The sequence below is a fragment of the Pocillopora damicornis genome, chromosome 9 (assembly GCF_964200805.1).
Source record: "Pocillopora damicornis chromosome 9, jaPocDami1.2, whole genome shotgun sequence".
In the NCBI taxonomy this organism is placed as follows: Eukaryota; Metazoa; Cnidaria; class Anthozoa; order Scleractinia; family Pocilloporidae; genus Pocillopora; species Pocillopora damicornis.
In genome coordinates this window covers 22,530,387-22,543,252 of record NC_142678.1, presented here as the reverse complement: position 1 = coordinate 22,543,252, position 12,866 = coordinate 22,530,387, and the positions used below count along the sequence as shown (strand labels likewise).

At 36.3% G+C, this 12,866-nt stretch overlaps 1 protein-coding gene across 8 annotated transcripts in view; it reads right to left on the bottom strand.

The window, feature by feature from the left end:
* LOC113670156 (uncharacterized) overlaps positions 1-12,866 on the bottom strand; it is a 20,477-nt gene extending 7,611 nt beyond the window's left edge. For 3 of the 8 annotated variants that reach the window (XR_016179850.1, XM_027186250.2, XM_027186249.2), the window contains exons 1-11: positions 12,605-12,866; positions 12,227-12,348; positions 9,787-10,198; positions 8,754-8,873; positions 7,236-7,310; positions 6,124-6,236; positions 4,716-4,959; positions 3,544-3,766; positions 2,542-2,634; positions 1,699-1,829; positions 434-1,274 (exon numbers count right to left, since the gene is read on the bottom strand). Coding sequence is in view for 7 of the 8 variants with exons in the window: in XM_027186250.2 (XP_027042051.2) it covers positions 434-1,274; positions 1,699-1,829; positions 2,542-2,634; positions 3,544-3,766; positions 4,716-4,959; positions 6,124-6,236; positions 7,236-7,310; positions 8,754-8,873; positions 9,787-10,198; positions 12,227-12,279 (2,305 nt within the window). In the remaining variant the exon portion in view is untranslated. Of the gene's footprint in view, positions 1-433; positions 1,275-1,698; positions 1,830-2,541; positions 2,635-3,543; positions 3,767-4,715; positions 4,960-6,123; positions 6,237-7,235; positions 7,311-8,753; positions 8,874-9,786; positions 10,199-12,226; positions 12,349-12,604 lie in introns of those variants that run through there. The other 5 variants (XM_089182833.1, XM_027186251.2, XM_089182834.1 and 2 more) reach the window with 4 other exon arrangements.

Here is a 12,866-nt window from a genome sequence, read left to right as displayed (position 1 = left end):
CTAGCAACTCGAGTAAATTAACCTCACAGAAGCACTCAGCCCTTCGGGGAAAAGGGAATAAAAGCTGAGTTTATGAGGACTCCAAATTTCACCGTAGATCTATTTATACCCAAGATTTCAAAATCAATTCTGCTGACGGTCTACCTACATTCCTTGTGATGTACATTCTGAAACTTTCTATTGCTTGAGTTAAGCAGATTTCCAGGACTTCCCAGTACCTGAGGTATTTTTACAGGACTTTCCACTCCTGGAAAATGTCAAAACAAAATTCCAGGACTTTTCAGGTTTTTCAGGACACTTACGAACCTTGTGTTGGACAATCGATTATTTCTGAGGGCGATTCTGGCGTAATGCATGTACCAATAGTTGAAGATTGAGAAATTTCTCAATAACCTATCTATTTACATTTTCTTATTTACGTTTTGCCTCTAACCTTCCAATATGTCAGCTTCAAGATCAGTCAGAGGTCCAACAGGGGTTTCACACTCGTCAAGGGGAGGCGGTAACTCGTCTGGTGGGGGAGGAGGGATAAAAACAGGCACACCTCTCCAGTTATCCACCTCATCTTCTTCTTGATTGTCGGATCGATGTGTTTCCAGATTCAGTGACAATTGCACACGATCTGGCCTCTGTGTGATTCCCTTGTTTTGTTCCAAGTGAACGCTCGCGTCCTTCTCTCTTTTGTCTTCCGATACGTCTTTTCCCCCCTGAGACCCCTTCTTAGTTAATCTAGGTGCCGGCTGAGGGGGAGGGGGCCTGTCGGGCCTAGGAGGGGCAGGTCTTTTCTTGTGACTCGGTTTCAGTTTACCATCATTTGCGGCCGAGACTTGAAACGTGGTGGAACTTGCCATCGAAGAAGGGGTCGTCTTCACAGCAGCGCCATTGCCGTGGATATTCGTTTTATTTTCAGAGAAAAGCGCCTTAGGAGCGGCGGGACGCGGAGGAGGGGGGGCTCTGCGCCTGCGTTTTGTATCTGGTGTTGACGTCTTAATGTTACCATCAAATTCTAGAGAACCGTCCGATTTTGAAGAGCAGACGCTCAGTTCCGGAGAAGAAGCGTACATTATATCGCTCCTCTTCAAAGGGCTTAAGGGGAGCTCTTTAAGTGCATCGTTTGACACGTTACCAGTCTGGTTTGTGAGAGGAGTCACTGATTTGGAAGACCGAAATGGTTGCGGTCGTACTGGCGGCTTATTCGTGCTGGAATGTTGATTAGTCACTCGTTTCATCGAGGGCGGAACACAACCATTAGACGGTGAGTGCTCTTGTGTATTCTGCAACAATTACATGATATTGTTTCCTTCGGTCAGCGAGCAATTTAGACTGGTACATCTGGAGATTAGGAGAAATCTCAAAATTTGTTTGTCTCTCCTTCACGCGCATTTTTATTTAATTTATGGGATCATTTTGAATCAACTGGCCACAAGCTCGTGGTCACATGCATTTACATCGCGTCCCTGAGGCAGCTTTTTCATGGCAGTGACATGAAAACTCCTGGTTATTTTTTCATAAAGCATTTCAGCGGGCTAGAATGTTAAACCTCCAATCTCGTTGGCCATAAACCGGTCTAGGTCGGTTCGAGTGGGAAAAAAACTGTGCTTTTTTTTCAATGAGAACGCTTTGTAAAGATAAATTGATGATGTTCCGGATTAGTTTCGATGTTTGAGAAAAATTGCTCTGTTTGTAAAGTTACATTACCTCGTGTTTATCATCGGAAAGTACTTCTAAGGACTTGCTTCTTGGCGGCGATAAAATCTTGTTTTCCCTGTCTCTCTCGCTTAGTGTAGAATTATCTGCTTCCATTTCATCACCACAGCTTTTCCTCAAATCTAAGGTAACAATGATTTACAAAAAAACCTGAGATAGTATGCTCACTCCGATTGACGAGAAACTTGTCGTTTATTGTGCTGACAAACCCACAAGCGACATTTTTCCATCGGTTTACTGCCCGAATAACCCTGCTGAGATGTTGGTTAAACCAGCAACAAATATGTGTATAGACGAGCAAGTTACAAACTTTTCTCGCGATCTCCCGAGGTTACTATGCCGGTAAACCGATGGAAAATGCGGTCTTCCTCTTAAAGAAAGAAATGTCTGTTGTGTTATAGGAAGATGGTGAAACAAAGTTTAGAAAAGAGTATTAGTTATCGTTAAGGATTAGGAATATCTAAGCCTAGACGTACCGATTGCCCGGTTGATAAAGACGAGGTAAGCATTACAGAGAGAATGAGTATAGATTTAGTTTCAAGTATGGAGAAAGTAAGCACAGTTTGAGGTTCATGTAGAATCAGAGTGAGCATGAGGATTACGATTATCTCGTTACTCAAACGGTGAGTTTCCCACAGTTTAGTTTTCTACTGCTTTTGGCTGATTCCATATAGCTTGGAGTAAGAGATCGAGTAACAGACCACCGACGATAATTGGTCTAAATATCAACCGCCAATCTCACTAGCCAAAATCCTTTATCAGTAACGAACGAATGACATCATTATTGGCACCCAGTTATGATACACATCATTACTGTGACATCAATGTACTCACGAGTGTTGTTAAGAGGGTCATTAGATGTGGTGTCATCATCAGTTACAGAGCTCTTGGTTATTGTGAGGGTGTTACCGCTGTTACGCCTTAACGCTGGTTTAAGAACAAGTCACGTGTTAGCAAAGGACAGAACAGGTTTAACTTTCATTTGTTTTAAGGCCAACGGCAGGCTTATTACCAGTCGCTGTTCAGGAAATGAGCCTGCGCTCCTCCTCTGAACCTTCTCGAGAGAAGCGAGGACTGCATCCGAAAAAAAAAAATCGTTCCTGGACGAGTGAAGGCGATCACAAGCTATAAGCGCAGAGAGGGACGTTATTTTTCCGGCGCTCTATCCCTTACGCGAATCTCTCTACTCGTTAACCTCACGCTTAGCTGCGATCGCCTGAAAAACGTAGAAAATTACACTTGGTCTGCTGGCTACATTTCAAATAGCAAGTTCCTCTCGACAAGAAGATTAGTCAAGGTAAACTAATTGGCCATACGTGTTGGCAAAGATAGGTTTTCATGAAAAAAAATTACTAATGCGATAATAGAATTTTTCTAAAGCCTTTTACCGTATCCTTGACAATTCACCCTCCGTTGGCAAGGCATCTAATCTAACAAATTTTTTCTCCGCCATCTTTTTTGCCGACAGGAGGATTTCTTGATGGAAAACTTGTAAAATTCGAATATTTAAACAGCCACATAAAGCCTTTCAAGGGTTTAAATTTTAACAGTAAAGCAGCTGCCGAAAATTCAGCTTAACTTTTCGCTATAATAACTATACATTACTCAGCACAAGGGTTATGAGAATGCTAAAACTTCTCAGGAAGAAGTTGTTATCTTGATCCAACACCAAATTCTCTAAACTAATTTGTAAGGAGATTTGTAGCAGGTACAGGGAGAATTGACACTCAGGAGTTGAAGGGAGTCGAAGGGTTAATACAGGGATACTTAGTGCAATAAACTGAAACATATTTATCATTGACTGTGACTGTGCTTTTGCAAAACTGCGTGTCTTACCTCTTTTATCCATTAATCTGACTTGTTTGACTTCAATTTCATTAACAGTGCTGCCTGCATCAATGAATTCATGTTTAAAGTCTATATACTGCAGAGAGTGATGCCGAGGGTTGAGATTTTCACGTGAACAGACACTCGTCACTAGTTGCTTCACAGTCGTGTCAACAGACACACAATAAGACTTCTTTATTCCACTTGGAAGAATAAATTGGAGAATTTTACTCTGTTAAGAAAAGAAGCATTTAAATAATATCTTAAAAGCTGAAAATAATACCTCAGGTTTTACTTACGATAACATAACCTTAGACAGGTACCACATTCGTAGCCACAGTCATAGAATCATTCTATAAAGTGCATGGCTATATCATTCTATAAAACTGTAACTATGTGACTTTTATTTATGAAAATTACCCTTCACTTGACTCTGATAGTGATTTCCATTCAGCTTGTTGAAATGTATCCCAGTGTTACTGGAGACAGTTATACCCAGAATACTCTCATCTGGACAAGAACACCCTAGGTCCAACTTAAACTATTTTGTTTAAGCCATCTTTACGCCTGTTGTTTAATTGTAAAGTGAGTGAGGCAATCTACATTCCTTGAACAATACACTTGGCTTCAGGGATGTGGACTTCACAGGATTTTCAATACAAGGTAAGTAGCCTACGTGTTGCCGTATCCTCCTTCCCTCCCTGAGGAAAAACGTTTCTCATTGGGAGGGAGATACAGATACACACAGGCTACAAGGTGAGGAACTGTTTATTAATTAGTTTGCACATTTTGTACCAGGCCACTGAATAGTAATAAATGTAATTATAAACAAATAGATGAAAAAAATCTATATATAAATCTTCTGTGTTCATTGCTTTTGGCAATTTTTCACATTAAATACTTGTAAATAACCATTATCTGTAAAAATTCAAAACTTTGTATGATGAAAGATGTTGTTAAACTTTTACACCCAAACGTACACGTAAATATTTTTCCATACCATTTCCTATAGTACTAGCAAAGTGAATTAAAAAAATCAAGAGTCTCTACACAAGGCAATTAATTCCTGTGTTCTCTTGAGCTTTATGTTTGATTCAACAGTGATACTGTAAAGAGAAACAAGTGTCTCTTAGAGGTTATACAGGCACCAGTAATGGCAACTATTATTTTAAAACAATCACCTCTTCTCCTTTGGTATCAAGTAATTCTTCTACTGATTCATCCTCGACCTCTACATTTCCAGCACTGCTGTCTGACGCCCCCGTTCTAATTATTGCAACTTCCCTGATCTTCAAAGATCCTACAGCTGTACCAGAATCAAATGTGACTTTTCTTCCTCCTGTCCTTGGCAAAGACAACTGATGCTCAGCAGGATTCAGATGTTCTTTTTCACATATCTCTTCAAATAATTCACTCATTGTTAGTCTACAAGGGATTAAAAACAAGACTCACTTCCTCTGAATAATAAGCAGATTTTAACAGTTATACAGTGAAGCTCTTCATTTAATTCATATTCTCTCTTCCTTAATATGTTTGTTTAGAAAAATACCACAGAAAGCAACATTGAAAGGTGGAGGGAGGGAATATGTCGTCCTGTAAACAGTGTGAGAATAACTCAGCCTTTTTCACAGTTAACCCTTGTACTCCCATGGGTGACCAAGACAGAATTTCTCCTTACATTATCAATACAAAATCAAGCAAAAAAGTGATGAGAGAAAAGAAAAATACCAATTAGAGGATTATTAGTTGATCCAATATCAAAATCTCCAAAGTAACATCTAAAGAATTTTATGGCTGACAGTAAGGAGAATTACTAATGAGATCTTGGGAGTGAAAGGTGTATTACCTGGACAATTTTGTCAAAAAATGTTGATTGTTCTAAAGCTTAGTAGATGAATGCTGATTTGCAGACAGTCCAAAGTCAATCATTCCCTTCCCTCCCTGACTGAAATCCTGTACTTGGTGTCACTGCATCATCCCATTTAACCCTTTCACTCCCAAGATCTCTTTCATTGGTAATTCTCTCTACTACCTGCCACATGTTTTTTATAGTTTTAGTACTAAGAATTTTACTTTGGATCAAATGGTAATCTGGTAATTGACTTTTTTATTCTCATCACTTGAGATTGTATTAACATTTTATGGAGAAATTCTGTCTTGGACACTAATGAGAGTTAAAGGATTAAGAGTGTATGGCTTTGTTTGTGAAAGGTTGACTTGGAATAGATGTTAAAAAAAAACTGTAGCTGAGAATTTTCACCAAAGGCTGTGCTGGCTGAATCTAGATTTAGATTTTTTAAGTTCCTTGTTTCAAAATAAAAGAGTAACACCTATTGTGATTGGTTAAAATCCACAATAAGCAAAGATTTCCTGTTAAGTAAGTTTTAGTAAAGAGAGGAGGGAGTTGAGTGAACCACTTCAGACCATCTCAGAATCAGCCTGCACCTAGCTTGACCATTACCAGTTACACACCCATTCTCTGTCTTCCACAAATATAATCATTAGTTTAGAAATCAAATTAGTTTTCAAACGATGATATAATTTATACAGAATAATTACTCAATCTGTTACAATAACACATGCACTTACAGTCCAGGAACAGACAGAACTGTGGTTTGTTTATCTGGTAGTTTGACCATAAGTGACACTTTTGTATGATGAATGTTACTTGATGCAGGATCAGACATCTTTCCAATGATAGCCTGTAAACACACAAAATATTATCACATGATTTCATTCTTTTTACGAAGCTGTACTCCTAGAAGAGTAGCAGAGTACCTGTAAGCTCTTTTCTTACAAATTTGGGGAGCCAGTAGCTCTTGAAGGCTTTTGCGAAAACAAAGCCATACATTCAACTAACAAGTCAACCAAAGACAAAAGTTTGTTGCCTCTGGTACCTGGGATCTGATAGGGCAAAGCTCAGGTTTAAGTTCAAAGTATCACACAGCTGTCTCTCACAAATTGTCACAGCAAGGCGTGAAATTAATTTTTTTTTCTGATAGCCACTTGGCTCCTAAATTCTTCAAAGTGGTAGCCAATTCAAAAAAAGTTGGTTGCCATTTTGAAAGACAAACAAAACCTTTTTTTACGCTGTCATTGTTCTAGAAATTAAGATAGGGAAAAGATCTTTGATGTGCTACAAAGTGAACACTAGGATGGATGATATGCAATGTTCAAGCTCACCTAAATTCAAGATGGCGTCTAGTTTTCGATCGAGATGCATGTGCTGTGTTTTGGAAACAAACTTACCAAGGAAGTTTTCCATGGATTTATCTTTGCAAATCTTTTTAATTTCCTTTATCTCTAGGTAAGCTTATGATGAAACATTCTAGTGGCCAATTTAGCAACTAATTTTCAGGATTTGGTTGCCAAAGTGAAAAATTTAGTCACATTGGCACCTGTATTAGGCGCAATTTCATGCCTTGCAGATGTAAAAATTGTATGTGACACTAAATTATAGTAATAAATGAAAATCAACTGAAGAGCAATAAAAGCAATGATCCAAACAAAAATGATACAAGCCAACCACAGTGCTAGGTGGTTATTTCAAACTTGATATCAGTGCATAATGTACAGTGAGTTGATTGACATTTAAGGAATCAGCACAACTTGTACATCTACTGATACTACACTCATGTTTGAAAAATTTTTGATGGAATTGTTTTTATCTAAAGCAGTGTAAAATCTTACTTTTAGCTTACCTTTCTTTCTGGCTGTTTCAATAGTAGTGCTGTCTTGCTCACAGTAGAAGCCATTCGTTTCACTGTGGTTAAAAACTGTTTATTTATGAATAAACTCAATTAAAAATAGCTCAGTGTGACATCCTAATAAATAGCTAATCAACAAAATTTTTCACTTGCATATCATTAAACTGCTTGTTGTGTAACCTTGCAAGAGGTAAACAAGGGAAGGCAAATTGTAAGAAAGTAAGATATGTGATAAAAGATTTGTCATTGAAATCATTGCAATTAAGAAAATTCAGCTTCTCAATCAACGTCTATTTTATGTGTCAAAACATGTCCAACATTTGTAAATATAATGTCAAATTTCTTTAAACATTCATTTTAAGTGATCGACAAAGCTCAAAAACAAAACTTTTCTAAACAAAGAGCATACCAATTTGGACTAGTTAATGTGATTGCAATGATCCAATGGTTAAAAAAGCTTTTAACAATGAACAACCTCTCCACTCACACAGCTCTGTAATTCCCTTTTGACTGATAAATAACAAGTGCCTACTACTTATTAATATATACACAACTTGTTAAAAGCAAATTGTAGATCCTGTACTAAGAAATATGTTACTAACTTTGTTATTGTCCATGATTGCCTCAGGAAGTTTTTGCTCATTTGTCATGTACCATGCAACAACATATAATTTCTTTTATACCTACACTTCAGCCAAGCACTTGGCAATTTGAAACCATAATGATTAACTGAAGCATTTGGCAAACACCCACACAAACTAGGCTTACGCTGAACAAATAATTTAGGATAGAAGCCAGTATTTGTATTTCTTTGTGAAAGGCCGTCAAAAAGAATGTCAATTAAGGCTTATCAATCTTACGTTGCGAAGAAATATCACTTCACTATAATTGTTTTACTTCAATATCAAGGTAGTATAATAAGGAAAGGAAAAGGCAATATATCCCTAAAACAATTATATGCTACTATTCCATTTCCTTATCACATTTCAACCAGATTTGTGATTACTTTTCTTAAGTGTGATATCAAATATTTATACGATCTGAAACAAAGGAGAGTAGAAATCAAATTGATTTGAAAGGTTTTTAACCAAAGAAAAATTTGAGACATCCCAAAATTATATATTGGGGAGGCTGGGATTAAGAGATCTATATTTGTTTTGGAGATAGGATAATTACAATTAGTAAGAGTATTTTTAGTTCTCAGAGACTTACATAAATATAAATGACCAAAAGGTGGACTGAAAAATATAGAAGAAGCAGGTCCATTAAAATATTAGAATGTTGTTTTCTAGTTACTTGACTTTTTGATTCTTAATTAATTTCAAAAAAGATTCCAAATTGGTTATAAAAAAAAAAAACCACACATTTACTGATAGCATTCTACTGTGATTTGGAAAACTGGAAAAGAAGTTTGCTCCTACTGAATAATAATAGTTAAGAGATAATTTGGACAAATGGAAATAAACATTCAAATAATTATTTGTGATCCATCATATTTTTTGAGAGAGATACCTGTTCAGCTTGATCTTCTCTCCCAAAACGTACACCAAACATTGATAAACCGTCCTGCCATTTGACAAATGTTGAGCTCCTTGCACAAGTTGTATTTGTATTCACTTGGTAATCCATTATCTGGGAAAAAAATTATCACATTCAATTATTCTACAATTAAACTAAAAAGAACTACATTCACCCACTTTACATATTTTCCAAAGTTAACTGTGGTTGATGCAAAAAAAAACCCACCAGTGGCAAAATATGCTGATGTGCATGTTGAAGGAGACAATTAGAGGATTTTTTTTTCATCAGATGATAAATCCTTGATTGTCTGAGCTTGGGCTGGATACGGGCATTGCTCCAAATTACAATTCTCCTTACAATAGCAATAAAATATCAAGCAAACAAGTGATGAGAATAATGAAAAATTTCAACTAAAGGATTATTACATGATCCAATACCAAATTCTCCAATTTAGCATTATGAGAATCATTAAACTTTTAAGATCACTTTTGATTATTTAACACTGAATTTTTCCATAAGAAGAAGTATCCTTGTAAATAAGTAATGAGAATTTTGGTTGAGATAAAAACTTCTACTAGATAAGTTTGAATATTCCCATCTTGATTTGCAAACTACATCTGACATTTATACTCTGTCATCTGTGCTACCGCAAAGCAAACAAAAATGATTTTGGAGGGAAACAGCTGTTAACTAAGCAGCGGCCTTTAATTTTTGCATTAACCTAACCCACTTGCCCTGCTAGGACCAAAACCAATGAATATAAATTATATAATTATTTAGACTTGATGAAAAATGTGGGAAAAGATGTGACATGGAAATTGATCAATGAATGAATTTCAGCCTTATTTAACAAATCAGAGAAGTATCCTTGTAAATAAGTAATGAGAATTTTGGTCAAGATAAAAAATTCTACCAGAGAAGTTTGAGTATTCTCATGACATGTTTGCTGGATATTGTATATACATAATATGGAGAAGTTACATCTTCATTACTTCTGAGAGTTAAGGGTTTAAGTATAACTTACTCTACTTGATTTCTCAACAGCAATAATTCTAAATGGCTTGTTTGCATTTCCCTGAATCTGCACAAAGCAAATAGGAATAAATCCATCCACTTCAAGTTTCCAGTCTCTTTCAGTGCTATCTTTTGTGTAAAGCATTCCATAAAATGTTGCTAAAAGTTTGTCTCCAGCATGAGAAAGCAACACTTTCTGCTCCTCCACAATTTTACTTTGCTCTTGTTCTTGGCCATCAATTTTCTTAAACAAAACAGCTTGTGGTTCTTTGGCTTGGTTGTGTGATTGTTTCAGCAATGTTTTGCCCTGAGATGCACTAAAACTGTGATGAATATCATCCCTTAGGATCTCAACCTCTTCTGGATCACATTTTAAGACCTTCGGGGGTGGGAGAGGAGCTTTTTGTTTTGAAGTGAGCAACCTAGACACAGGAATACAAATTCAAGTAAGGCAAGCTTATTTGTAACTTAATCAAATATTGAAAAAAAAATTGACAATAACATATTTGTCTACTTTCAAAAAATTTATGGTCCACTCCAGTGAGCAAAAACGCCTGAAGATTACTTGGCATTATTTAATTGTTTTATGATGATATCACTCATGACTATAAATACAATCACATAAATAATATTTTCAAAAATTACACAACTTCTGCAGCATTCAGAATGGTAGTCGTCTCAAACATTATCCCTTTGCTATAAATAGCATCATATCTTGAGAGGTCATCTTCCAATATAATTAAGTAGGGAGGGGTCTTAAGTGTTGACATGTGTTTTCTATGTACTACTTAAAATAACCCTGTTACCTTACATGACAACCATGGAAAAAAAGTATATTAGGGTTAATTTCTTATTAACATTACAAATTGGATAATTGGGATTTTGCATATTTCCTTGGGTGAGATAAAAAAATAAGACTACTGTCTCTACATCTACATTCAACTTCCCTTTAGCAATGGAAATATTGTTAGCTGTCGTGAGTTATCAGAGTATTGCCTGAATGAGCAAATCTCAAAGCAAATATATTCTTTTAGATGCTCCTAAGGAAATTTGAAGGCAATTTCTCAATAAAGAAAACACTTCTTGCCACAAAAATGGCTGTTGATGGGGATCTGGAAAGAAATAGAGCCTAAACTGGGTTGAAAAGCCACCATGCCATGAGCTGTCTGAATTTAACATAAGACCAGTTAGCCTTTCCCAATTATTGATATAGTAATGTTGCTGTTTGCATGTGGTGCAAATGTCCTCTTTGCCTTTGCTACACATAAGACAAGAAGCTGAGATGTCCACTATATTTCCTAAATCGATCCAAAGACACTATTACTTCATTGTCAGATAGTTTGGCACAACATCCACAGTAACATCAGTAGGAATGTTGTATGATCATAAGACATTATATACAATTCATTCTTATCAGCAGTGGGAGCAAAAGTTATAAGAAACACCCCTATGACAAATTAGAAGTGTCTGCTTGTCATTCACTGCTTAACAACACAGAATAATCTTGATAAGGACACAAATTTCAGTGGTTTTAACCTGTGAAATCATAATAACAAAAATAACATCTGCGATTTAATTATTGCAATGGAATGTTCTGTTCAAATTATAATTTAAACTCCCTTTGTTTTTCTTTCTTTCTCGGATTCTATTATTTTAAAGCTTTAGCAACGAAATCCTTTCTTTTGCAGCAAAGCCGAAACAGAGCACATTTTATGATGCGACTTGATAAACATTTATTTCTCGTAAATATGATAACGAAGTATGTTGTTTTGGTGCCATAATTTCATAGCTTTAACCTTTGGTAAACGCTCCGAAAGGAAAGACGAGGTAAACACTCAACCATCCATAAAAATTATCACGTCTAACAGATTTCTGTGTGTTTAACCTCGCGTAAAAACGAATTACACTTCTCGAAGTTTCAAACATTACATACCTAATACTACTATTACGTATGCTAGTTTCTTGCAAAAAGTTACGTAGGGACAGTGCTAGTTTATATTAAATTTAAATCTCGAAATTCCAAAAATGTTATTAGCATCATTATTGCCATTAAATTGCTTGTTGTTCTTGCCATCATCATGATACGCCTGTATGTTTTCTCACGATCAAAATGAACTCGTAAGTTTTATCCAGAAGTAATATTGACTCACCAAAAAAGGAAATGTAATGTTCTCCCAAACCACAGCTCAAGAAAAAGCTTAGAATATTGGCACATCGGGATAATTTCAATTCTTGAACAAAGCTAATATATTCATAAACGCGTATTTACTGTTAAGATTCGTGGTTGAAATGTTGTTATGGTTCTATTTCAGTAAAATATTGAATGAAAAGTTTAAATGAAATAAGAAAAAGAACAATTTACGAAAAAAAAGGACAATAATAGATATTTCTGTAGTAATGGTATGAAAGAAGATAACTGCTAAGAATAAATCTTCGAATTTTTCGACTACCGTTTCGAACTTGTGGTTGAAGATAGCGAGAGGCCCCCAGAAGCAGGGTCCATGTTTAATAACCTCGAGTGCTTGCTTCATCCATATCTTCTTCAATGATTACACCGGTATCCCTGATCCACCTGAAAATCCCAGAAATAACAAAATCACTTCTCTCCCAAAATACACTGTGCTTTGTTTGCGCAATGTTGAGTTGTCTAAAACAACAAAATGCCCACGAAGTTGACAATCGATTCGCAGCAAGTGAAAATGCAAACTCTCGTCACAATCTGTTGCCATACGTGAAACCACTGCAATTCTGTCACTGAAAGTTTCTGTACTGGAAAGAAATTCATTCATGGCACTAAACCGAAATCTTTGGCTCAAAATGCGGGTTACCTTGCTAAGATATCTCGTAGTCAGGAACTGACGTCCTCTGTGTGAGGAAGGCGGTAATAAATAAAGAACGGCGAATATTCCGCTGGACACGAAAAATCGACCAATCTCAGGCGGCAACACCGTTTCGTGAACAACAATAGCTTTGCACTGTGAGTAAAAGGCCCGTCACGTCTAATTCATTTCTAGAAAACTCTGGAGAGGCATAAAATATGCTTCAGGTTAAGGTAAGATGGAAAGGGCCTTGATAGTTGTGTACTTGTAC